Source organism: Thyridium curvatum (genome assembly GCF_004353045.1).
Source record: "Thyridium curvatum strain D216 chromosome Unknown NODE_27_length_422201_cov_78.887067, whole genome shotgun sequence".
Classification (NCBI taxonomy): Eukaryota; Fungi; Ascomycota; class Sordariomycetes; order Thyridiales; family Thyridiaceae; genus Thyridium; species Thyridium curvatum.
In genome coordinates this window covers 1-25,660 of record NW_022156782.1, presented here as the reverse complement: position 1 = coordinate 25,660, position 25,660 = coordinate 1, and the positions used below count along the sequence as shown (strand labels likewise).

Below are 25,660 nucleotides of genomic sequence, written 5' to 3'. Positions count from 1 at the left end.
TTTGCGCGCGCTGGGTGGCAATGGATGTCTCTTGATTCGCCCTTGTTTGCGAAAGGTTCGAGAGCCTCGCAAAGGGGAGGGAATGAAAGGGTCAGTAAAGCATGGGCCAAAAGCGTCGAATAAGGGACGAGCAAGCAGAAGAAGGCTGGCGGTGAGGGGTGCGGTATTTGGTCTTTGGTCTTTGGGAGTTGGGCTCGTCAAATATCAAATAGGCTCCTCCTCTGCTGGTGCCGGTGACAGCTTCGCGGGTGCAAAAGTCAAAAGTGTGTTTTCAGGTAGCATCCAGGATGACGAAAGCTTGCGTGCCTTTGCGAGAGACTCGATGGGACCTAATCCAGCACGAGCTACAGCGTCTTGGTTGCTCTTGGTCGCACCTGCGTCGAACCTGGAAAGGGAGTGGACGGATCCAGATTGGAATGGATTCCACTTGGGCAGTTCTTTTAGTTGGACCCGTCGGGGCGTTTAGCGCTAAAGCCGTCGCCCCAGACCCCCCTCAACCCCCAAATTTCAACGGGGTCTTGCGACAGCTGGCAGCTGCCTTGGAAGCTGCAAGCTGGAGGCTGAGGTAAGGTACCTACCGTAGGTAGCCCTACAGGTATCTTAGGCAAACTCGCGTGTGCGTGTCGTGTCTCGATGGTCTACCTACCTCGAGCCTACCTAGGTAGGTAGGTAGTTAGTGCGGGACAGACCCGATTAGATAAGAATCGGGAGCCAACAGCACTGAACACGAAGGAGAACCTCTGAAATTGGGAGATTAATAATATTTTAATGGCCCAATTGTTAGAGGTAGAACAACTTGAAGCCAGGTAGATATCGGCAGCATTGCAACTCCAATGCTCCCCAGGGGACTTTTGTGTCTCCCGAAGCATAATGAACCCGAGTTATCAGGTGGTGCTACACTCGGCCGGCCTTTCATTATGGGCTGCTGGTGGCCGGCCCGACTCCACTCTGGCTTGAATTCATCGAGGCCAGACATCATCATTCGACCATTTGCTGCACAGGAGAATGTCACTCGTGCTTCCGCCCCTTTGCTTACCGCTCTTTCGGAGCAATAGCCTTGATCAACCGGAAACAATCGCGACGCCACAGTGCACTTTGCTTCTGGAACTATTGGGTTTGAGCTTGTCTCATTTACCACATTTGAGTCATATATCTACCTAGGTATACGGGGTAGCCAGCGTATAACCATGCGAAACTGCACTTCTTCTCAACCCTGGAGGAGTGAAATTCAGACAAGACAAACAGAGTCGCACCCGTTGAAAGATGCAAATGTAAGGCGAGCATTTCGCACATGTGCGGGCGTGGCGACCTGGGCTGATGAGCGTGTGACCCGCCCGCAGCCTGTTGACGCATGCATCCTGTGGCCTACGAGACACCTTTCAGACACTTTCCCGCCAACCAGAGTGCGACCGGCGCGGGATCCCGTCCTACCCGCTCGCCTGCCACACGGCCACGGATCTGGGTTACTTTGCAGCTCCAAGGTATCCCGTGCAGCGTGACCATCTACCTTCTGTCGCCGCCGGCGTCAAACCTCCCCGAAGTCCATCTTCGCGCGCTGTGTTTTCCACTTGGTCAGGCATTGACTGCAATCAATTGTTTCTAAAGACATTTTCAGGGTTCTAGACACCGCTCTTGACACAGTTGGTGGTGTTGAATAGGTCTAGTCCAGGTGCTGAGCAACATTGAACCTCGAAATTGGAGATCACAAAACAAAAACACGACTGAATTAGATCAATCAATAGACAATGCAGCTTTCTAGACCTTGTCCTTGGTAACTTGGCAGTGGCAGTCATCCTGACTTATGATACATCCAAGCAAACGACTAACAGATCCCTACCCCTTAATCGCCCGCCCACGGAACAGGCCATCGTATGCGACGCGCCACAGGGCACTGCACTGACAAAACCAGAGACAGCTCCAGCTGAGCCTGCTCTACGTAGTTCCCAATCTTAGGAAAGGTCAACGAACTAACTGGTTGAAATAAGAAGGCTCATACTTGAAAAGCACTGTTGTTATTCTCCTTGTCTCGGGAAAGTACAACACTTGATCCTTCGGCAGCTACCCTCGGCCTCTGACAGATTCTGGCTCTATCTTCTTTCAAGCAATCGATACTTACCATTGTCTATTTTTCGTGCAATGGCTCCCAATAACCATTGAACATAGCTTGGTGAGATTGTCGCCTGGCGGGGTCTTGATGACATGAATGCGATGATCTACAAAGTGTAGGATTTGTTACTGGCCGACCTACACATAGTTGAATGTGGTCTGTGCAATAGATTCACTGTCGAAGGCTCCTTTTCTGGTCACAACAAAGTAATTCATGGATGTGCTGTGGTGAAAAATTAGCTTATCGTGAATGACGATCTTAAGGAAGTTACTTTTCCGAGAACAAAGATCAATCAATGATGGTCGACTCGAACGTATCCATCCCAGTCAAACCAAATAGACAAATTGTATCAGCCACTCTTCGTTCCAAGTGTTTTATCTCAGTGAGGTCGGATGGTTGATGTTTCATTCAAGTGAAGTGTAGTTGACAATCGCAGCCTTCGGACACTTCACCCATAATCAAGCAATCTATACTATCGTGAATACATCTTAGAGTTGAACCCTAGGCAATAGTGAGCCAATATTCCTCGTCGTGAACACGTAGAACAAGTGCTGCTGAGAGTATAAAAACCTCTGCCAGCGCCCAAGGCTTTGCTGGATATCGTCTCCTTCATCAACCAAGTCATAGCATCTCTACCGTATCGACAACATCATCAAATACAGCAACTCAAGATGGACGCGGCCTCCATGAACGCAGCCGCAGCCGGTGTGCGCCCGCCGCATATCGTCCAGAGACACATCCACGCCGGCATGGCCGACCACTGCATCATTTCGGTCCAGTATGATGGCATGAGGTTCGACATCCACATTCAACCTGCGCACTTCCAGCAGTCGCCGACTGAAGAGCGCCGCTGTCTTCGATACTTTGAGGGCATCCGTGATCAACTCGGCTTGCACCGCGCCGAGGTCGAGGCACAGTCCGATCCTCCGGTCCCGCAGGACTTCTTCCGCAAATTCGACGAGTGGATCGTCACGATCTCCCGGCCCCTCTTCGCCAAGTACAAGCCGGTCCTCCCGCCTAACTCCATCGCCGACAATGTCCGTGGCGGTTACTACGGCGGACCGCTGCTCTCGCAGTACCTCTTCCCCATGGCCTGGACCGGCCACATGGAATGCAAGTACGGGGACTTCTCGATCCGCATCGATGACCGGATCGATAGCCACCGGGGCTACTTGACGCCTCCCAAGCACTTTGTTGATAGATTGCTGGAGGAGAAGCTCTGGAAGTACGCCAAGATGGTCGACTCTGCCAGGATTGAGCTCCAGCGCGGCGGCGGTGAGGAGCAGGTATTTCTGGGCCGTCCTGTCACTGTCTATGCGGACCTTGACGGTACCGGACGCCTCACCTTGTGCCGTTTCCGGATGTTTTCTCCTCAGGACTTGGCTTATGCCGAGATGTGGCTTGTCAAGTACCTGAAGATGGTAGAGAACGGTTCGCCCACAGCCATTAAAGGCGAGCAGGTCTTGGCTATTGTGTCGAATTCAGATCATTCGTTCTCTGGAATGCTCTTCGCTTAGACGAGACTGGAACTCCCATTGGTGTTCGGGGATATCCTGCCTAGAGATGTTGGAGAAATTCACGGAAGGGACTAGATGGTGGGACAGAGAGCCGCCACATGGCAATCGACTTCTCGTTTGGGCGGAAAATTCTCGTGTATGATAAGCAAGAATAGACTTTCGCATTCTGAAGACTAAGAAAAGTTCCGACGTTGCCCAAATGTGCTTCCAATATTCCTCCTACATCCACTCGCCAGACCGAACTCTCATTTCGAAGGAGCCTTGACTACCTCAAACCCTCCCATATCATCTAAGGCTTGCCGAATCTCCGCCTTGTAGGTTGGGATACCCCCAGAGTAGCATACAGGTTCAAAGACCTTGTCCGGGATGCTTCCGCCCATGTAAGTGGACTTGACGGTTGGGAAGAGGGACCTGTTGTTGAGGTCGAGAATGTGCTGCTTCCATTCCTTGGCTGCTTCAGGTTTGGGGTTGATATATTTGATGTTCTGCTTCTCCATCTTGTCGATAGCATCCGCAATCCATCGACCCTGGACTTCCACCGTCGACGGGCCGTTGCTCAAAAGCGTCGGCCCGTGGACGCCGTAGATGTGGAACATATTGGGGTAGCCGCTGACAGTCAGGCCGAGATAAGTCGTAGCTCCAGAGGTCCACTCCTCCTGCAGCGCGGTGTTGTTCAGGCTCTTCAGTCCCAGTTGAGTCATGACTGCGGAGTCAGTTAGTACATGTGTAGTTCGTTGACAGAGGGCCTGAATGGCTACATACCCCCTGTTACAATATCCTGTATCAGAAGGGAGAGAGTTAGTGCAGCTCAATGATGCAGCCTTCAGAACGGACATAACGATAGGACTTACAAACCCAGTCGCAACTGCGACCACATCAAACTCGTGATGAGTTCCGTCTTGAAGGGTTATACCCGTTTCGGTGAACTCCTTGATCGGGTTTTCCTTGATATCGACCAGGTCCACAGAAGGCCTGTTGAACTGCTCATAGTAGTTGTATTCCAGGCACGGCCGCTTGACTCCAAAGTAGTGCGGCATTTCGAGAGGTGCCAGGAGGTCCCTCAGTCTGGGGTCACCAATCCGATCTCGCGTCTTCTTGGCCCAGAATTTGTACGACTCGCGGTTGGCATCGGCGTTCATGAGGTTGTCCTTGTACAATGCCACCCAGTATCTAAACCCACCCTCGGCCCAAACCTTGTTATAGAATTGCTCGCGTTCTTCGGGTGTATCGTCAAAAGTGTTCTTCTCCGCCCAGTCGTAGAGGAAGCCGCCGAAGTTCTTCTCGCGGTACCCGAAAAGCTCCGGGTAGAACTTCTTGTTGCGCTCCTGCTCCTCTACGGTGAGAGGCCTCTTGCGCATGGGAACTGCCAGGTTGGGAGTCCGCTGGAAGACCTTGACCTCTTCGGCCTCAGGGCCCCAAGCCTGGACGATTTGCACTCCAGTTGCGCCGGTGCCGATAACGGCGCATCGCTTGCCTTTGACTTCGACTTTCTCCTCTGGCCAGAAGGAAGAGTGGTGGATGACACCCTTGAACTTGTCCATCCCCGGCCAGTCTGGGATATACCTCCGAGCAGACTATGAGCCAATGATGAGGAGTCAGCATAGGTTTGATCATAAGATATTTTGAGTTAAAATCTAGTAACATGGTCATGGGTTGTCACGAGACGGACACGAACGAAGTCAGAGATCACTACTTACAAAACCGGTACCCAGAACGAGATATTTGGCCTTCGTCGTCCGGCCGTCTTGGGTCCGGATAAGCCAGCGTCCAATGTCAGCATCGAAATGCCCGCCGACAACGACGGTATTAAAGGCACAGTCCTTCTTGATGTTGAGGACTTTGTCGACGTGATCAAAGTAGGCCCGCAAGTCCTGGTAAGTGGGATAGTTGCTGGTCCAGTTCCAAGTCTTCCAGACTTCTGGCCAGGAGAACTCGTACTCTGGCACCTCTGAGTCGACACCTGCTCCGGGATAGCAGTTCCATCGCCAGGTGCCACCCGTATCGTTGCCTGCTTCGAATATGACAGTCTTCAAACCCCGATCACGGAGGGTCTTGAGCATGAAGATGCCGGCTAGAATTGAAGTCAGTTTCGCGCATCATAACTTCGCGCCCCCGCATGGCAAGAGCATACCAAATCCGGCACCGACAACGAGGGCATCAACCTCAAGATCCTTGGCATATGGACCTGTCGCCTCATTCTTGGCGACGGAATAATCCGTAAGCTCAGTATTGAACTTCTTTGGGCGAGAAAGAACTTGCTCTTTCATGTTGTCGGAGAGATGGTGTTATTACCCAGCGAATGCGTCAGTGGTCGAATGTAAATTGAAAGCTTTGTCTGTGAGATATCTCTGTAATTCAACCTGGATGTAGGACATGCTCTGAATTTATATACACGTAGGTCTAAATGTTCAATCCTTTGCCAGGCGTGACGTGACACCCTGGAAAGTCGCACAGCGTACAATGCCTACGTCAACAATACAAGCATATACACTACCGATTACCGAAGAAGCGTAGCAACCTCTCTGAGGCTCGTGTATTACTACTACCATAGCATCACACCCACTTACAACTCAGGCCCGTGTTTGCGTAGTACAATCACACGGCCCGACGCCGATCACAGTGTCCAGTTACAGTACTGAAATTGCGGCCCCGCGGACAGCCGCTCAACTGTGTCTCGAGAGCACTACCCGCGCGATCTGATTCGCGAATATGATCTTGGACCTCGGCTCCGATGGTCTTGCGGAATGGTTGGCGTCTCATTGGACTGGCTGTCTCGCTTTGCATATGCCGAGTTCTCCACTCTTTTGCGGAACCGCAACTCCAACTTCATGACTACCCCCATCTTCGCGGAGCCGCTGTTGCATTGCAGGGAGCCGCGGGTGTCGTCACCCCAGACTTCGAAGGTGTCAATGCGGGGGAACCCTGATATTATTGCATATGGCTGCATGGATGTCCTGCGTCGATGCCGGACTCGAGGCGGGAATATCAGTATCACGACGGGCTATCAACCAGACACTCGCGGCTTGTTTGACAGCAGAACCCTTTGCAGAACAGAACACCGTGATCATCTTCTTTCCACACCAAGGACTGTCTTTTGCTTGAACCAAAATGACGCTTAGTGAGCAAACTCGAGCGAATCTTCGAAACCTCGTGGAGGGCTCTTGCTCAGACCCTCGAGTCGATCTCCCTGGTGCCACAGTTGTTGTTGTCGGCAAGGATGGCAACGACCTGTTCGCCCACTCCGCTGGGAAAAGAGGTCTCGCGACCAACGAAGACATGACACTCGACAACGTATTCTGGATCGCCTCGTGCACCAAGATGCTTACGGGTGTGGCTTGCATGCAGCTTGTGGAGCAGGGCGTTTTGAAGCTTGATGACGGAAAACAGCTAGAGGACCTTTGTCCTGAACTGAAGAAGCTTCAGGTACTACTTCCAGATGGTCGTGTTCAGGAGAAGAAGAATGCCATCACTTTGAGGATGCTTCTTACTCACACAGCCGGGTTTGGTTATTCCTTCTTCAACGAAAGGCTACGAGACTGGGCCTTTCCAGTAGGCCTGGATGAGTTCTCCGGCCGATTCGAGGATATGAAGATGCCCCTTCTGTTCCAGCCAGGAGAGGGTTGGGAGTACGGGGTATGTTATGACAAATTTATGCGCTTCTCACGCGAATGGAGTCGTCAGCGATACGGAATTTGCTAACGCCGACGTACTGACACAGACTAACATCGACTGGGCCGGTATTGCCCTCGAGCGAGTTACAGGTCTCACCCTGAACGAATATCTGCAGAAGCATGTTCTCCAGCCGCTTGGACTCAATAATATGTCCATGATTCCCACCCCTGAAATGCGAGCCAAGCTGGCTTACATGCATGCCAGAGAGAAAGACGGCACTCTCAGGCCGAGGGATCACCTGCTTCGGTCACCCCTGGTGGTCAATCCCAATGACAGTGCCGCAGTCAAGGCTGTCTTCAATAGTGGCGGTGCTGGCATGTTTGCCAAACCCCAGGAATATTGCAGTAAGCTAAAACTTCCTTCCCCAGTGAGCTTGTCATGCTCGTCGATGCAATCTCTCTTGTGCTGATCAATCAATTCACACAGAGGTGCTGGCCGCGCTACTCAACGATGGGACGTGCCCTCGGACAGGCGTGAAGCTTTTGCGAAAGGAGACGGTTGACGAGATGTTCCGGAATCAGATTCCGAACTTTCCAAACGCCAGCCGGCAGGTTATCCCGGACGCAAAGCCCGACCTGACCAACCGCATCCCGGAGCTGTACCCAGCGGCGGGAAACCCTCCCCAAGGCTGGGGTCTCACATTCATGCTCGCCAACAGCGACGCGACGGGCCGTTCCAAGACAACTGGTCACTGGGCCGGGCTCCCCAACCTGTGGTGGTGGTGTGATCGTGAGAATGGCGTAGCTGGAATGGTCTGCACACAGATTCTGCCCTTTGCCGATGCCAAAGTTCTTGGCCTTTGGGTCGGAGTCGAGGCGGAAGTATACAAGGGTCTGAGAGAGAGTAAATAGCGAGATGGCAGTGCTCTGTTGAATGTTTATCACATCGAATTTGTGCAATAATTAATCAAGTAACTTCTTGGAGTGATTAAGTGCATGCCTCTCCGTGAAGGTCTGTAGGGAGGTTGACCTCATTGTCAGCTGGGCCGGACGACCGGGGGTATCCGGTGCTGGATACCAGACGGAATGTTCCTGTTGGTCCAACACAGCAAATGTCACAAGTGAAATCTCAACTCTCAAGCCATCCGGATTCCCCCCCCCACAGAGTGAGTGATCCCCACAGCCACCTTAGCGCGGTGCGGGGATTGTGGGTGTTGACGCGACCCGGGGCAGCATTTTGTTCGGAATACCGGAGGCCCCGCTCCCCCCTGGCTGAAAGCGCCGTCCTGCCTCCCTCTTCTTTCTCAAGATTAGATCTGTGTTCCACTCGCTCAATCCTTCGCTCCTTCACAGATACGTACTTGTACTGTAGAACGGATACCGCGTCACACCCCAGTCTAGTCGAAGACGACGAGAGATACCAGAGGGATGAGGCGCCAGAATCATTCCTGTGACCAGTGCAGGAAGGCGAAAAGGGCTTGTAATGCACCGTCTCTCAAGGACTCCCCAAATGATGGTAGCGATACGGGCCATTCACCTCACGGGGCTGTAGTCGAACAGTCAGAATGGCCCTCTCCTGGTTTCGGAGCGAGTGAGTCGCAACTCTCGTCACTGGTCGCGTTGTGCTTCTGCTCATAGCTAATACGAGACAGTTATGAGAATCAGGGCTTTGGATTCTGCACCCATCCCCTGCTCCTATTGCCTCAGAACTAGAAAGCGGTGCACAATGAACTGGGCACGTTCACAGCAACTCAAAGCCGTTGCATCCGCGCCCTCTCGGTCAAGCGAATCTTCCAGAAATAAACGCCGTCGAACGAACTTTTCGTCACATTCAGAGACATCCTTTTCGGACATCAGTGGCAGTGCCGACGTGGCAATGCGTCATAGCCGGCCACTTCCCTCCCTGGGCTCCCCGGAGGCGCCGCTCTGGACCAATGTCATGGGATCGCAGTGGTCATCGCTCGAAAGCGAGCCTGCGTTTTCTGCCAGCATCGATACATTCCTCCGAGACAGCGGATGCCCGGTTTTGGGGCTCGATGGAAGTGTCGGTTTCGAACATTCAAGGGGCTACCAAGTCATATCTAATGACAAGATGGATGTTTTTGGGTCGTTCGCTGATGTTTCAAATACTGAAGAAGAGTGCATTGCGCAAACATCTGAAAGAAGAGTCACGTACCCGGATCTTCGAGACATGGGTTATGCGAACTCATCTGTCTCGGGCGGGAGTCTGGGAGGTCTAGCATATTCCGTCCTAGACGATCGGGACGTGCTATCCTGTTCGCCATCGGATGAACTCTTCTCGCCATCTCGACGCTGGCAGTCCTTCTCTACGCCCCCGACTGTGGACTCAGCAATGATCACCAAGATCTACCAGGACGGTATTTCGCAGAACCTTCTCCAAATTTACCACGACGTTCTGGAACACAATCTCTCCTGCTGGCTCACGCCAGAGACATGTCCGTACAAGGGAGATTATCGGTTGAAGCAGGGTCTTGCGAATGCACAGGGGCTCCTTGCTAGCCCGACAGACACCTCGAGGGATGGGACAAGACAAGAATATCAGGGCGACAAGTGGTCCAACAGGATATACACCCGTGTCATCGAACTCGATCGCATCGCACAGTCGAAGAGGCTCATACATCTCACAGCAACTCAGAACCAGAAGGTTCAACGGGCTCTCCACCTCGTCATCATGGCATTTGCGACTCAATGGGCGCATAACAGTCAACGGCAGAGAGAGTTCTATGGCCCCGACGTTTTGAATGCGGAGTTCGGCAGCTTGCCAGAAGAGTTTGATCGTCATCTTCAACGTTCTCTGTGGGAGCAGGCTCGAAACGCCCTGCAAGACTGTGTGGATATAGAGTCGTTTAGGGTCGTCTGTGCGGAATTGATCTTTGGGCTGACGCAGGAGCCTTGGGAGGAGGGAGTTATACCAGGATCAGAGAAGAGCAGCACGACTCTACCTGAAACTGACAGAGCAAGAGATCCAACCCACGCTCCGGTCTTGTCTCAAATTAGTAGCATTTTGGCAAAGGAAGGGCCACCTATTTTCATGGAGAGGGCAGCTCGAAAGATACACGCCTTGAAGTTCAAGTTCGATTGGCATGACACGGACGTATCACGTCGGTGTGATCGGCCAGTGTCGTCTGGGAATGCTCCGAATTCCATAAGTTCACAAGACAGGGAGACAATCGCTCTGCTCTTTTGGCTGGCAGTTATGTTCGATACGCTCTCGTCATCGGTGAATGAGAGGCCGGTGGTAGTCGCCGACGAGGATAGCCAACACGAGGCAGCAGAAAATGTGTCCATCGAGGAGGGAACACAATCCTTGTCGTCCCAGCAGAAGAGCTCACCTAGCCACCGATGGCGGATAGACTTGTTCATCCAGGACAACCCGGAGCGCTCATCCCGGTCTCAACTGCGCTGGCCCTGCTCCTACGACGAAGCCGCCAAGATGGTGACAAGGTCCGCGCCAGTGAAGGTCCTCCTCTACCGATATGTTCACTACCTCCAAAAGATGGTTAGGACCCCCAAGAAGACGTCCGGGAAGCCAATAGAGGACGGCATCCAGGATGCGCTTTTGGTCTACAGATACTGGAACAACACCTACGGGCCCTTCTTCCAGGACCTCGTCGAGCAGTATAGCTCGGTACCGGCGCGTATCCGGGGCTGGTTCGTCTGTATCTCGTCCCATTGGCATCTCGCCTCGCTGATGCTTGCCGACTTGATCGAACTGGTTGACGACAACGAGCGAGGTCTGCCAGTGCCAACGCAGGCACGCCTCAATGCTCACACGGTGGCCAGCATCAGGAAGTCTAGCGCGGGCCAGCTCTCTGACCTGGCGAGAGTTGCCACGCCGGGCGGGTCAGGGCACATAGAGACGGAACCTCAGCTGCCCACTTTTCATTCTGCCGTCCAAGAAGGCGCTGTTCTGACGGAGCCGTGGACCGTGATCCTCATCCGAGCCTTCACAAAGGCGGCCATGCTCCACTTGCAGGCGGCGGCCGACATGGGGGTGCAGAGCCAGCAGGACATATTGGGCTACGGCAGAGAGATGATTCTGAGCTCCCTGCGGAGATGTGAAGAGTGCACACGGGCCCTGTGGTTCCTCGGGAAGAAGTCCGATAGTAAGTGCTTACAGGGATGGTAACTGCCTTTTCTGCGGAGTTCGCTGACTTGAAGTGTGTAGTGGCAAGGAATGTAGCGCTGGTCCTTGCAAAGGCTCTGGATGTAGCGAAAGGACCTAATCTGCGCTCAATGACGCCTGGGGAGGAGTTGCCTTTCCTGACGGAGGTTGTTTGACCTCCTGTGAATGGTATCATAGCTCATTTGATGATGCCTAACGACGGATCATGCTTGAATAGTTAAGCCTCATTATGAGGGGCTTATTTCAGAACACCTGTCTTAAGAGATGCTCATGAGTCATGGGGGTGTACAAGGAAACAAGGCTTGCTCGAGGACAATGACCTGGGAAGAGCAGGGTCTTGATTATATGAAGAAGGGGATGATCTACAAAATTTAGGATTCGTGACTGGCCGACCTACACATAGTTAAAGGTTGCCTTTGCAATAGATTCACTGTCGAAGGCTCTTTATCTGACCACAAGCAGTGGTTAAGCCGTAGCATATCGTTGTTACGCATGACATCATCAAGGATGTTGTTTGTCCGAGGACAAAGATGATCTGCTGAGACATAGCCATTCCAGTTGAAACAAACAAAGATCTTGTTCCAGCTACCCTTTGTTCCTAAGTCGGACGGCCAATCTCTCGTACAAGTGAAGTGTAGTCGACAATGGCAGCCTTCAGGCCCTCTGCCAGTCATGAAGCACCCTATCTCTCGTGAATTCATCTTAGACTTGGAGCCCCCCCCCCTCCCCCCAAACAGGAGTGAGGCGATCAAGCTCGTCATAAACACATACATAGAATAGGCATACAAATAGGGATGTTGAAAATGCAGATGCTTAGCCCTGGACTCATGAAATGCTGAAGTTGGAAGTTAATAAACAATTGATACTTAATAACTGTCTGAGTCCTGGATGTGGATGAGTATCAGGTTCCTTTGTTATTCCAAGACCTGCGTAGAGTTTGACCTATTGTTACTCTTAGGCACGTTGTTTTCGATGTTTGGACTCCCTGAATTCGAACAAGAAGGACTAATGATGACAGTATAAAAGCTCTTGCCGGCACTCGATCAGAAATATCACAAGGCTTTTCCCGCATCGAGAATATCATCAATACAGCAGATCGAGATGGATACGGCTTCCATGAACACAGCTCCCCCCAGCGTACGCCCTCCAGTTATCGTCTGGAGACGCATCAACCGCTACGCCGACCACCTCATCATCTCGGTCCATAATAATGGCTTGAGATTCGACATCCACATTCAACCTGAATACTTTGAGCAATCACAAGATATCAAGAGCTTCTGTCTTGAACACCTTGAACGCGTCCGTGAGAGAACCGACGTTACTGAAACCGAGGAGTGGCTCGGTATGAAGAAGTGGCGGCCCGATACCAATCCAGAGTACTGGGGCTTACATGCCGGGATCAAGGTAATACCGTCCGATCCTCCGGAGGACTACTTCCTCGAATTCGACGACTGGGTGGTCACAATCTGCCGGCCCCACTTTGCCATATACAAGCCGGTCATGCAACGCGAGTATATTGAGACACAGACTGATTCTCCGGCCCCGCACAATTTCCGGGACGGTGGGAATGGCGGACTGCTATTGTCGCAGCTCCTCTTCCCGATGATCCGGACCTGGCACTTAGAATGCGAGTACGGGAACGTCTCGTTACGCATCGATGACAGTGTCAGTAGCGACGAGGAGTCCGAGCAGTTAAGGAAGGAGTTTATATGTGGTAGATCTGAGGAAGAGAAGCTGAAGAAGTCTGGCAAGCTGGTTGACTCTTCCAAGATCGAGGTCAAGCATGGCAATGAGGAGCAGTTCTTTCTGGGCCATCCTATATTCGTCTACGCGCCCCTGAATGGCGACGGATGCCTGACCTTGTGCCGCTTCAGGCCCTTTCATGATAAGGAGAAATGGTTTGGAGATTGGTGGCTTGTCAAGTACGTGGCGATGATGAAGAACGGCTCGCCCGCAGTCATCGACGGCGAGCAGATTTTGGGGATTGTGTCGAATACGGAACCTTTTTCGTATATATCGGATATTTCGTTCTCCGGTATTCTCTTTGTTTAGTTGAGACAGAAACTTCTGATCAGTTCCATTGGTTCTTGGGAATATTACTTCTTGAAATACCATTGAAGAGTTTTACTTCATGGAAGGACTCTGAGCGTGGAACAAAGAGACGACAATTCGCAATCGGCTTTTCGTTTGTATAGACACTGCTTGGACGGTGAACTGAAGTGGGGATCTCTGTGTGAGCAACGTCTCGCTCTCAACTGAACTGAATGTGCTACCTGGAGGAAAGTTCTCTTCAAATACGGACTTGTCCCTCTATTCATCAGAATTGACCATGGTACGAATGAATATGTTGTGGTACAAAACGTCAAGACGTAGAGTTCATGACGAATTGAATGCTGAATGCCAGGTGCCACCAGCTGATTCAACACGAGGCACAAAGGCCCACTTCGTGTGCCAACCTCATCTCCGTCCATCTCCGTCTTCACCTCCATCAAATCCCCCATCAATTCAAATCATACCACCGCCGCGACCGCCCCGTCGAACCATGCCCAACACAGCCGACGAGTCCACGCCTCTGATCTCCGGCACAAGCTCCCCGAGAATGTCTTCCTCCTCTTCCGCAAACACCTGGCTCAAGGTCGGCGCCGTCTACGGCGCGCTGGCCGTCGGCCTCGGCGCCTTCGGCGCCCACGGCCTCAAGAAGCACATCTCGGAGCCGCAGCGCCTGGCCAACTGGCAGACGGCCGCGCAGTACCACGTACGTGTATTTCCTTCCCAGTTTCTTCTCCTCTGGGCCTCAAAAGCCGTCGCTTTCTCTGCGTGATATCGTCAATGACGTGTTCGCGGCCGCTTTCTGACATTGAGACAAATCATCGGTCTAGCTCATCCACGCGGTCGCCTGTGTCGTCGCCAAGGACAACCCCGTCGCGGCGGGCCTGTTCACGGCCGGCATGACCATGTTCAGCGGCAGCCTGTACGCGCTCGTGCTGGACCCGGCGCGGTTCCGGTGGATGGGCCCCGTCACGCCACTGGGCGGGCTGTGCTTCATCGGCGGGTGGATTGCGCTGGGCTTTGGCGGCTCTAGGAGGTCGTAGGCCTGACACTACTGCTTTCGGCGTATCTAAGTCGATGCTTAGGTTGGAAGGAGCATTGTTGAAAGATCTGTGTGTTTTTATGTTCGTCATGTATGAATGAAAACGTGTGGGCTTGCGAACTTCTCCGCTCATACTGAGACTTCTCTACGTAAAACTAGGAACTACTTTACAGTGATTCATCACCGACGTCAACTTCTCCTGATAGCTGACGTTGCTCCTATACGCAAGGTCGTCCTGCGCCCAGACAGCGTGTAGTATCACCTTGCAGTAATTGAAGGATCGCGACAGACTCATCTTCTCCGTTCGAGCAATGAGATCAAGGATGATCACTCGATGCTCATCGGTTCTCGCCTCGAAGCCAATGACGTGAACGGGGAATTGTTGTTTGCAGTACTTCAATCGGGGTATGATACCGAAGGCCTGGTCGATGTACTGTTGCGTCTTGAGTGGATTGTCGAGCAAGCCTTCAGATCGTCGGTGGAGGTGTATCAGCATCGCAAGCTGGTACAGCTGCAACACCAACGTCTCATTGTCCGAGGCATCACTGTCATCCGCCACTGCCTTGGGTATCGACAAACTCCGTATCCTCCATTCAATCACCTCCAGAAACCCTTTGAAGTCATCTGCGCTGTCGCTCGCTTTCGACGGAATGCTGACACTAGATATTACCTCGCATACCTGGGAGAGCATATCTAGCATAGAGACAATAGGCGAGCCCAGATTGGAAACCTAAGAACTCAAATGTCAAAACTAACGGGACAGAAAGATCATGTGGGAGCCTCATGCACAAACCTGCGGATAGAAAAGACCCCCACTCGGATTCAACGGCAGCTCAGGCGCCCCTCCCCTGCTCCAGTACAGCAGCGAAAACCGAGCGAGCGTGTCATGGTACCGCACCCAGTCCAGCAGGACGGCCAAGTCCGGGTCGCCCTCGCGCAGCCCCCGGGCAGACGACGCCGCGCTGTCGACGACCGTCTTGACCCCGGCGAGGTACCCGGTCCACTGGCCCGACGTGCACGACGACTGGTGCACCTCGAACGAGCAGAGCAGCATCCCCGCCGCGACGTGGCGGACCGTCTCCCGCGGGCACAGGCCCGGGCTCGGCGCCACCGCCGACCGGGCCAGGCTGCGCAGCGCCGCGATCTTGAGCTCGAGGGCCTGCGACTGGAAGCCGTGGCGGTGCAGCGAGGCGAAGGCCAGGGCCGCCTTGAGCACGGCGCTGGCCGAGGGCGTGTCGGCCTCGAGGGCGACGCGGACTATGGTGTGCCCCAGGGCGGTGGCGTCGTGGCCGAGGGTGGCGAGGGACGAGGACGCGGTGCGGCAGACTGCAGGGCAGGAAAGAGGAGAAGTCAGCAAGCCAACCCACTAGCCAAGGCCGGCCGGAGACGCAGGATTTGTGTGCTACGTACAGTAGTCCAGTAGATCTCGGTCCGAGATATCCAGATCGGACGGGTCCCAGATGATTGGCACATCCAGCAGCGGCAAGGTGCGTGCGTCAGAGGAGGCCGCCAGGTTGTTGTATAATTCGATATCCCAGTGCGACGTGTGGACAAACCGTGCCTCGGAGATCTGGTCCGCGCTGGTAGGGGCCGAGTGAGCTGGCCGAGGCGGCTTGGAAACGATGGCTCGCCGGCGGTCGTTGTCGCGAGGCCAGGACAGCCTGAGACCGTACCACTGGCACTTGCGCTTGGCGTGGGTGCAGTTCGAGCAGTTTGGCCTCGCACGATCGCAACGGATGGCACGGCCTACACAGGGTTGGTCAGAGGAGACTTGCTCATGTTTCGAGTTCTATTCCCAGTATCTTCCCACTCACGTCTACATGTGGCACAATCGGCCTCTGCTTTTGTCATCTGGCCTTTCCCCATGGCTGTGATGGAGCGAATACTCCGGCTGCTGTTGCGCTTCTTGAAGACCGTAGTGCAAGATAGAGTCAGTATCAGTATGGTGGAGACTTAGACCAGCTAGGCTCTAGAAAGTCATACATATAAGAAAGTTGCCCATTTGCGGCCGTTCGACTCGAGCTGCATGTATATGACACCCCATCCATGCGTGCGTGCTTATCAAGCATTTCGGTGGATCTCGATGCATCTTACACACATCCGGGGTGCGCTAGAGGTCGGCTCTCGGACACTAAGGACCACACCTGAGAAGGAGCTGACAGCTTACAGGGCATTCCCACCCCTCCAATCGATGGTTAAGTATTCCTGTTAACAGCCCTTGCACTAGTCTGACCATCGCTCCCTTGAAAAGGCTACTTATACTCTGATACAGTATTATCCTAGCTCCATACTGATGGAATAGAGCCTGGAGAGCCAAGTCCACCATATTCAAGGAAGAATACATTGACATCGTCACAAGAGACTGTTATACGTCTTGAGTTTCGAATTATATCGTCCCAAAATGTCTGGGACAGGATGGTTGGATTCCTCCTTGCTTTACAGCCACTGCTTAGTTCCCAAGTGCGAGACAAATGCACCAGCATACCCAGTCTCGATGCTGACCTTCTCCAAGGTCGACCTGATGACTGTGACAGCCTCGCTGGGAGTCACAGGGCCCTTGAAGTGAGGCGCATACTTGGTCATCTTCTCCATGAATCCCGCCGCCGATTGCAGCTTCTCTGGTGGAACTGTGGATATTCTGTGTTAGGAGCAACAACGAAACAGACCAATATCAATGACAAAGAGACAGACACGTACCATTTTCGTAATGACCCACGTCCACTACTCCTGGACTGAGGCTCATGAAGAGCACGCCGTCCTTCTTGTACTGCGCACTGAACTTGGCCACAATGACGTTCAAGGCGGCCTTGGAGGCAGAGTACAGAGCGGCAACATCGATGTCGAGGTCGTTGATCAAATCAAGATCTGCATGGCCACTAGTAATGGCGATCACCTTCTTGGTTTTGCTCTTCATCACAAGAGGGAGGAAGAGCTTGAAGAGGTGAATGTTGCCGGTGGCGTTGATCTGGTAGAGCTCGGCTGAAACTCGATCAATTTCCTCGACTTGTTCGGCCCTATTTGGATCAGACGACGTTAGACCAGAGTCCACCCAAGGCGATGCACCGGAAGAGATAGGACTTGCAATTTGCCGATGGGGTCGAACTGGTCAAAGAGCGTCGTGAACGCGGCACTGGCCAGCAGGTAGTCGACGCCACGCTCGCCGACAATATCGGCCGTGTCGGCAGCAGCTTGCTTCAGGCTGGCGTAATCGGTAAGGTCTCCATGGAGGATGTGGACATTGGCACGGTCGCCCAGCTGCTGCTTGACCTTCTTCTCGGCGCCAGACTTATCGCGGACCAGGCCGATGACCAGGTTCTTGGGGTCCTCCGAGAACTGCTTCAGGAACTCGAACTGTAGTAGAGGTTAGGCGCAACACGGTTGACAGCAGCTACACAAAGATAAAGCTTACCCCGATGCCCCTTGATGTACCAGTGATGACGTAGACAGACATTGTGAGTGGATTTGAGGGTGTGAATTGGATGAGTCGCTGAAGAACACAGGCATGGTCGTCCTGGCTCCAGGACGACCTTGCCTTTTATAAGCCATTCACGGTCAATATGCTTGATAATTGAACGGGACAGACAGCGCCTTGTTCCACTTGATTGATAATTGAGTCGAACATTCGCGCTGGGTCCGTTTGCGCAAAGTTGCCCTGAATCGAGGCATGTTCGTGAAAAGTTGCCCCAGATCTGGAACGACGTATCAGATGCATGAGCGGGACGAGGATGCGTTGCCACCACGAGAGCCGTCCTGCACTAGTGACAAAAGTTGCCCTGAATTGTCGTCTCAAGCTCGAATGCAGCAGCATTCCCCACTCACACACGATCCTAACCCCCGGCCGCTTCTTGTTCAGCTTCTCATGCCGTATCAGGACTAGCTACAACAGTGCTGGACATTCAATTAATTATCAGACCTGTGGAAAGGGTGGTAACAGAAGTACTTGACTATCTATTGGCTTAGGAAGTCGGATAGCCCGTATGAGTTCCAGATATGTAGGATATTGTCGGATGAATCCGCCAGAGGCACACTGGCAGGGGGGGAATCTCTTTACCAGGCGGACGGTTGTACTTGATGAAACCCCTTTTTAAGTCTGACAGATATGCATTGTTAACACTGATGTATTTACTCATGAACTTCCGCCAACAATCGTGACTTCTACTTGACATATCTGCTATGCATGTGCTGTCGACCAACAGAGCAATTGCTTTCTTTGCCTTTACAACTTCCCAATGCCAGCCTGCAGAAATGACAGAACAAGTCGTTGTTCAAAATCATCTGTTCTATCATTATTGAACTACATACTTGCTTGCAACGCTATGATGGTCTAACACACAGAGTGAATCACGGGCAAAGATTCAGACAGTAGGGCTCGTCTCCTCGTCTATGTTGAAGCCGTACGACTTCTTGCCCGTAGCGTAGCTCTGCGCCACGGCCTGGCTGGCATACACCCTCATCTCCTTCTCGTACGCAGCCGTGACGCCAGGCGCGTACCCTCCGGCCTCGCGCAGCAGCCTGCCCAGCAGCGCCGAGTCCCGCACCGCCGTGTTGGCGCCGAGCCCGCCCGCGGGGGTCATCGAGTGCGCGGCGTCGCCGATGACCGTCACGCGCGGGTCGCTGGGCCACTCGGGCACGCCCGACGGGGTGGAGCAGGTGATCTTCCAGAAGGCCGCCTCGGACTCGACCATCTCGTCGAAGAGCGGGCGGAAGCGCGGGTGCCAGCCGCCGACGAACGACCGGGCCAGGTCCGCCGCCTGCGCGCCGACGATGGTGTAGTCGTCGTTGGGCGCGCGGATGGCGCCCGGGTGCCCGCCCATCGTCCAGCCGAAGCGGACGCCCGGGTCGTGCATGTCGCGCGAGCGCACGTTGGTGATGACGGAGACGGTGGCGCCCGGGCGCGAGGCGTCGACGAGCCGGAAGACGCCCTCGCCGAGGCCCGCAAAGGCCGCGCTCGGCGCCTGCCCGTGGATGCCCCGCGCGCCCGTGTCGTAGACCTTGAGCCGCCCGCCCGAGACCTGCTTCGCGACGCGCGAGTAGATGCCCTCGCCGCCGACGAGCATCGAGCCCTCGGCGGACCGCGTGCCGTCCGAGAAGAGGGCCACGACGCCGCCGCCGCCGTCTCCCGTCGTGAGCTCGTAGCCCGTCACGCGCTTGTTCCAGTGGATGAACTCCTCGCAGCCCTCGGCGAAGACCCGGCGCATGTCGCCCCGCGCCACGCCGACGACCTGGCCCCCGCGGGAGTTGAGCGACATGGGCGCCGACCGGCTGGTCTCCTCGCCGGTGATGGCGTCGAGGGTCAGGAACCCGCTGCCGCCGGTCTTGCCGCAGACGTCCCAGAACCGCTCAAAGTGCTTCGGTTCCAGGACGGACTCGATCGCGTCGAGGCCCTCGGACGACAGACGTAGCCGGTAGCCCTGCGCGCGGAAGACGAACGATGCATCGCGCTCAAAGATCAGAAAGGGGATCTTGGACAGCCGCAGAGACTGGGCCAGGAGGAGTGACGCCAGGCCAGCGCCCGAGATCAGAATCGGCTTGGTGGTCGTGGCCGACATGGTGTGTATGTATGTGTGTGTGTCTGCCTTGTAGACTCAATAGAAAACCTCAAAGAATGCCTCGAGATGCATACTCAATCTTGAACTTAAAGCACCCAGACCAAATCGCCAAACATGTAGTTTTAGAGCCGAGAAGCTTTACACCTCAGGCTGGTATGATTATGTGGTTTACGTTGAGGCATTATTAATCGGGGCATCGCGTCATGCAGACATTACCTAAGCTCGGTGCTAACCATTGACGCGAAGACACCGTGGATATTGTGCGCATAAAATACTTGTAGCAAAGCGTTTAGAGAGCGGTATATGAATGGTCATTATTGTTTTGCAAGAAGGAAACAGGGAGATTCTTTAGGACTAAAGATTGTAGAAGTCTGTATATGCCAGGGCGGGGGCAGCTAAAGTACTTCGCACTGAAAGAACGTTTTCTTGTTAACAGTATACAAAAGGTGAAGGAATAAGTAAGCCTTTCGATGAAAATCGTAGAAGGGAATTTGCAGAGTCATTTATTTCAGGTAGACTATTGCCATCATAAGAATCGTCATTCTCATTAATGTAAGCGACTTCAAAGGCATGTGCCGTCCTAGTCTCTCATTTGCCGTACATTCAGATTAATCCGCTTGTTCTTCATCCAGCCGCGCCACTCGGCGAACTTGCCGTCCTCCTCGGCAGGCCAGTCCTCTAGGTAGTCGGGACAGGTGCCTTTGAGGATTTTTGGCACGCCGTGCCACGCATATCGTGCCTCCTCGCTCATATATATTACATCTCCTGACCGTAGACGCAACAGAAGGTGCGTCTTTTCGTCTTTGGGTCTATCTTCCTCAGACAGCTTTCCAATGTCGTTGGGAGAAATCATAAAAAGCCCATCGCAGCCAATGCTGACGCTCACGAGCCCCTTGTTGGTTTCTTCAGACACGTCCCGGTGCATCATCATGGAGTCTCCCGGGGTGTAGAAGTTGACGATGGCAGCCTGGGCAAGTGTTTCGGGAAACAGGCTCTCGAGCAGACCTGCAATGTCTTTTGGGAACTCTGGAGGCTGCTCTTCGGGATAGACCCGGTTTGTCCAGTCGTATTGGCCACCGAACGTCACCCAGTGAAGTTTCCGTTCCATGACCTTTCTGACCGTGAGAGGCTTATGGACGGCGGGGTCTTTGGGCTCGAACATTGCAGATCCTTCCGGTTCATGAGTGAAAAAAGAGGCAGAGCTGTCGGGATATGGAAGCTTGAAGTGGAGATGCATGTTGGTCTGATGCTTTGGATTACTCAACTCATCATGGACCATGCGGGAGAGGAGGGTTTTCTGAAGTTCAGGGGGTATCAAGGACGGTACGATCAAGAGACCTATAAAGTTGTGAGTCACAGGATAACTGACGAGGGTGCGGTTAGAGGCATACCAGGGAGAAGAGGATGATAGTATACGTTGGCGTCTTCAGCCGCACGTACTGGAGGTTTGTCCTGGCCATCCAGTATCGCAAAGCTCTTATTCAGAGTGTCCACTGGAATCGTTCGTGCGATACGAAATTCTGACGCCTTGGCAGGCGAACGGAGGTCATCTATATCGTTTCCATCCAAGAGGCTCTCTTGGTCTGCTTTCGAACATGTTTTCCATAAAGCCCTGAGGTACTCTGATGGCTGCTCGTGGGCATCGAGTTCGCTTATATCTACCGTCATCTTGGTGGGGTGATGTGGGGGGGGAATGGTGCCAGAGAGAATCGACAAGCAGACCTTTGAGGCCACAAGCCTATTATTGTAAAGGCAACTCCAGCCAATCTATTGCAGTGAAGTTTTCTGTTGTTCTCACCACGACTGTCGTTCTTTGTGAAATCTAGCTTGTGACTCGAATGATTTTTGTGAGTTTGCGGGGCAGATGGCCGCCAGCTGGGAGTCGCTAGTTGGTAGTGGGATGAAGTTTCCAGTGCGATAAGATAAGCGCCTAAAGTCGCGAAAATGACAGCTAAGATAAGCAGGAAGCGCGCCAGTGACGCGACCAAAGACCCGCAGTTGTTTAGTGAGGTCAATTAGTGGTCTCCATTCGCTGGAGGCTTTGTTTTCTCGCTGAATCGGGCACTGTTGTAAACAACAACCGTCACTGTCTGTGACTGCCCAGCACTGAATTTTGTTCAATTTGAAAATAGCAACGGCCCGACTAGACAAGTTGACAACACACAAACCATCTCGGCAGCAATACGAGGGACACGACAAACAGCAGATCCGGCACCCCAGCTTCTGCACTCTTCCGACCAAAACCACGACCGCCGCAGTATGGAGAGAGCCGTCCATCACTAGCATCCAAGCACGCCAACTCCATCCCTGACTGATCAGTGCTATTTCGTCGCTCATTTCACGCCAGGGTTGCCCCTCGTCTCTGATCACCCTCTGCTGCCCCGCCACATCCGTTTTTCTCGACGACCTCGCCCTCGAGCCACGCACGCGCTGCGAACAATACAAACACGACCGACTGTCGTGATCTCATTCTTTAAACGAGTCGACTTCTCCAAGTTCATCCCGTATTTCAGCGCGCATAGTCTTTCCTTTACCCACTCCGACGGACCACCATGGAGAACTACCAGAAAATAGAGAAGATTGGTGAGGGTACGTAATCTCTATCCCTAGGCCAACTGAACTGCCTTCTTGCAGCAGTCACTGCTGCGACTATTTTGAGGTAGCATCCTGACACATGCTTTCTTGCTTCAGGTACCTATGGTGTTGTCTACAAAGCGCGCGATCTCCTCAATGGCGGTCGCATCGTCGCGCTCAAGAAGATCCGGCTCGAGGCCGAAGACGAGGGTGTCCCCTCGACCGCCATCCGGGAGATCAGCCTGCTCAAGGAGATGCGCGACCCCAACATCGTGCGCCTGCTCAATATCGTCCACGCCGACGGCCACAAGCTCTACCTCGTTTTCGAGTTTCTCGACCTCGACCTGAAGAAGTACATGGAGGCGCTCCCGGAGTCCGATGGTGGCAGGGGCAAGCAGCTCCCCGAGGGCACCGGTGTCAAGCTGAGCCAGCTGGGCCTCGGCGAGGCGATTATCAAGAAGTTCATGAGCCAGCTATGCGAGGGTGTCCGCTACTGCCACAGCCATCGTGTGCTGCACCGCGATCTGAAGCCCCAGAACCTCCTGATTGATCGTGAGGGCAACCTGAAGCTGGCTGATTTCGGTCTCGCGCGCGCCTTTGGAGTCCCTCTTAGAACGTATACCCACGAGGTCGTGACGTTGTGGTACCGTGCGCCGGAGATTCTCTTGGGTGGCCGGCAATACTCGACGGGTGTGGATATCTGGTCGGTCGGTTGCATCTTTGCAGAGATGTGCACGAGGAAGCCGCTGTTCCCCGGCGACTCGGAAATCGACGAGATCTTCAAGATCTTCCGGTGCGTAGCCCAAGTCCAATTGCTCTTCTTGGTGGGAGAGGGGGCACGTTTGCTAACAGAATCTCCGCACAGCCTGCTCGGCACTCCTACGGAGGAGGTCTGGCCCGGCGTCACCTCCTACCCGGACTTCAAGTCCTCGTTCCCCAAGTGGATCCGGGACCACGACAACGTGCTCTGCACCAACCTCGACGAGCAGGGTCTGGACCTGCTCGAGATGATGCTGGTGTACGACCCGGCCAGTCGTATCTCGGCCAAGCAGGCCTGCAACCACCCCTACTTCGAGGACTTCCCCCGGCCCGGCGGCGGAAACCACACCAGCTACAGCAACGGATATCACTAGGAGAAAGACCTGCTGTGGGACTGAATGCGCGCGCGCGCACACACACGCGTCACGCAAGCACATCCATGCTTATCGCTGATGGCTGACATGGCAATGACATGGCGCGCAGCCATCACGCGTTTCCGACCCTATCATGACTGTTGCCGGCGATGTGACAGGAGCATCCCTTACTACTACCCTTTGCTTCCAGGATACCACGGAGGGGACTGCGTGCATTTGTGGCTTAGACGGGCGTTGTTTGCTTTTATTGTGTTTCCTTCCTGCGATGATCATATCGGAATGGGGATGGACGTGGATGGCACGGCACGGAGGGGAGAGTTATCTCTATCTTGACTGCGAGACTACCAGAGGGAAGGAGATATACCAAGGTGCAAGCGTGCGTCTAGTCGAGGCAGAGGGATGCTCCCGTCCCTCCCCTTTTTCTGGACGAAGCACCTTTCTCGCTGCCCCTCGCAGTCGACGCGTGCTAGGGAATATTTCCCTGGGGCGCCATACTTACATTTCAATGAGTTTCCTTTGTATTGGGGGCTGGCGGCCTGACTGGCTGCTGCGGACGTAGATGACGGGTCGTTGTCTTCGAGGATCATGCGCGATGCAAGCTGGCAAGGAACGAAAGGACACCCGAATCAATAAAAAAAGGTGAAAATATTTTACTTTCTCACGGGTGATCTTGGGTGATGTGTGACTCTGATTCGCGAGATCTTCAAAAACGAGGCAGCCTTGTTTCAATAACTTCGCCCTTTTAGGGAAATGGGATGCCGAATGAGTGCCCATTTTGCTGACACAGATGCCAGGGGGGGGGCATGCCATGTTGACGCCCGGTGGCCCAAGACTGTTTTTGTTTGGGAGAGATGGACGGTTTGCGATTCGTACGGGAACGAAGGCAGGGTCGCAGCAGCCAGTACGAGCTTTCTCGGATTCTGGGGCTTACTACATAACGTACACTCCAACACTCCAAACACTGCTCGTCGTGCATGGCGTGGGATTTGCGAGCGGTCGAGGCCAGAGAAGGGAAAGGAGCAGCGCAGCTCGTGATGTTACTTGGGGGCCGGGGCAGCCAGCACCGTGAATGCCGGGGGTTGTTATTTTGGGCACCTAGAATAGAAGCAGCACACTTGACAAGGGACAAAATCCTCTTTTCTCTTGTTGGGGGACCGGTCGGTCGGGAATATTGAAAGGGGCCGTAACTTGGCCAACAAACTGCACTTTTTCCCTCCCCCCCGCGAGCGGACTTTGAACAATTGTTTGAACGACACGGGGGGGTTCTTCTTCTCTGATGCTATTTTGGAATGGAAAAGGGAACGATTGAACATGGTAACGAACACACGGCAGGGGGGGCCGTTGGAGCAAGCGCCTTGTGCTATCATACTTACAAAGCAAATGGACGTACGGAAGACTCAAACGCTCGTTCTTGTACCATCGTCGCAATCAGTCGTCTTGAAGCAGGCCGTTTGTACATGCATACAGTCCCTGATGCAGGCGGCCCGAGGGCGGGCGCTTGGCTGATGCCCGGGCTGTTGCAGCAGCAGCCGCCTGCGATCCCGTCTTGGCCATGATTTGAGCAATACAACCTTGGAGATTTCCACACAAAGGGGAAATCAAAACAACAATGCATGCATCAATGGGTAGGGTAGAAAAGAAAAGGGCCCTCCTCGGAAGCGCAGCTTGCCGTCTCCAACTTGGCGCCTCTCCATTGGCCCCGCTTGCCGCACCTTTTTCCATTAAAGGCGCCTGCCTGCCTGCCTGCCTGCAGCCATCCGCGCGCTGCTGTGCCCTGGCGTCTGCCGCCGCGAGGGAAAAAAAAAAAAACCCCCCCAACGGCACGGGTAGCTGCAGACAGGGGCGGCGGGGGGCGTTAACGGCTTCCTTTTGCATAGTTTTTTTTTTTTTTTTTTTTTTTTTTTTTTTTTTTTTTTTTTTTTTTTTTTTTT

The 25,660-nt window shown here is 53.7% G+C and overlaps 10 protein-coding genes across 10 annotated transcripts; 6 read left to right on the top strand and 4 right to left on the bottom strand.

The window, feature by feature from the left end:
- Positions 1-2,778: 2,778 nt before the first annotated feature.
- On the top strand, positions 2,779-3,624 carry E0L32_005219 (uncharacterized protein; the record flags this gene model as incomplete). The annotated part of the gene is made up of 1 exon (XM_031139717.1): positions 2,779-3,624. The coding sequence occupies one exon, from the start codon at positions 2,779-2,781 to the stop codon at positions 3,622-3,624; it is 846 nt and encodes a 281-aa protein (XP_030996238.1).
- A 245-nt stretch (positions 3,625-3,869) lies between these two features.
- E0L32_005218 (uncharacterized protein) lies at positions 3,870-5,891 on the bottom strand (the record flags this gene model as incomplete). The annotated part of the gene is made up of 5 exons (XM_031139716.1): positions 3,870-4,327; positions 4,387-4,402; positions 4,476-5,198; positions 5,322-5,695; positions 5,756-5,891. The coding sequence occupies 5 exons, from the start codon at positions 5,889-5,891 to the stop codon at positions 3,870-3,872; spliced, it is 1,707 nt and encodes a 568-aa protein (XP_030996237.1).
- An 841-nt stretch (positions 5,892-6,732) lies between these two features.
- On the top strand, positions 6,733-8,147 carry E0L32_005217 (uncharacterized protein; the record flags this gene model as incomplete). The annotated part of the gene is made up of 3 exons (XM_031139715.1): positions 6,733-7,257; positions 7,343-7,640; positions 7,723-8,147. The coding sequence occupies 3 exons, from the start codon at positions 6,733-6,735 to the stop codon at positions 8,145-8,147; spliced, it is 1,248 nt and encodes a 415-aa protein (XP_030996236.1).
- An 814-nt stretch (positions 8,148-8,961) lies between these two features.
- Positions 8,962-11,537, top strand: E0L32_005216 (uncharacterized protein; the record flags this gene model as incomplete). The annotated part of the gene is made up of 2 exons (XM_031139713.1): positions 8,962-11,362; positions 11,425-11,537. 2 exons carry the CDS (start codon positions 8,962-8,964, stop codon positions 11,535-11,537), a joined length of 2,514 nt encoding a protein of 837 aa, XP_030996235.1.
- Positions 11,538-12,483: 946 nt separating this feature from the next.
- E0L32_005215 (uncharacterized protein) lies at positions 12,484-13,434 on the top strand (the record flags this gene model as incomplete). Its single annotated transcript, XM_031139712.1, has 1 exon — positions 12,484-13,434. One exon carries the CDS (start codon positions 12,484-12,486, stop codon positions 13,432-13,434), a length of 951 nt encoding a protein of 316 aa, XP_030996234.1.
- A 277-nt stretch (positions 13,435-13,711) lies between these two features.
- E0L32_005214 (uncharacterized protein) lies at positions 13,712-14,203 on the top strand (the record flags this gene model as incomplete). The annotated part of the gene is made up of 2 exons (XM_031139711.1): positions 13,712-13,714; positions 13,787-14,203. The coding sequence occupies 2 exons, from the start codon at positions 13,712-13,714 to the stop codon at positions 14,201-14,203; spliced, it is 420 nt and encodes a 139-aa protein (XP_030996233.1).
- A 46-nt stretch (positions 14,204-14,249) lies between these two features.
- E0L32_005213 (uncharacterized protein) lies at positions 14,250-17,924 on the bottom strand (the record flags this gene model as incomplete). Its single annotated transcript, XM_031139710.1, has 9 exons — positions 14,250-14,541; positions 14,662-15,203; positions 15,267-15,799; positions 15,884-16,219; positions 16,288-16,378; positions 16,976-17,100; positions 17,171-17,487; positions 17,577-17,824; positions 17,883-17,924. The coding sequence occupies 9 exons, from the start codon at positions 17,922-17,924 to the stop codon at positions 14,250-14,252; spliced, it is 2,526 nt and encodes an 841-aa protein (XP_030996232.1).
- A 904-nt stretch (positions 17,925-18,828) lies between these two features.
- On the bottom strand, positions 18,829-20,022 carry E0L32_005212 (uncharacterized protein; the record flags this gene model as incomplete). Its single annotated transcript, XM_031139709.1, has 1 exon — positions 18,829-20,022. One exon carries the CDS (start codon positions 20,020-20,022, stop codon positions 18,829-18,831), a length of 1,194 nt encoding a protein of 397 aa, XP_030996231.1.
- Positions 20,023-20,602: 580 nt separating this feature from the next.
- Positions 20,603-21,690, bottom strand: E0L32_005211 (uncharacterized protein; the record flags this gene model as incomplete). The annotated part of the gene is made up of 2 exons (XM_031139708.1): positions 20,603-21,360; positions 21,414-21,690. The coding sequence occupies 2 exons, from the start codon at positions 21,688-21,690 to the stop codon at positions 20,603-20,605; spliced, it is 1,035 nt and encodes a 344-aa protein (XP_030996230.1).
- An 884-nt stretch (positions 21,691-22,574) lies between these two features.
- E0L32_005210 (uncharacterized protein) lies at positions 22,575-23,729 on the top strand (the record flags this gene model as incomplete). The annotated part of the gene is made up of 3 exons (XM_031139707.1): positions 22,575-22,611; positions 22,714-23,389; positions 23,462-23,729. 3 exons carry the CDS (start codon positions 22,575-22,577, stop codon positions 23,727-23,729), a joined length of 981 nt encoding a protein of 326 aa, XP_030996229.1.
- Positions 23,730-25,660: the final 1,931 nt, after the last annotated feature.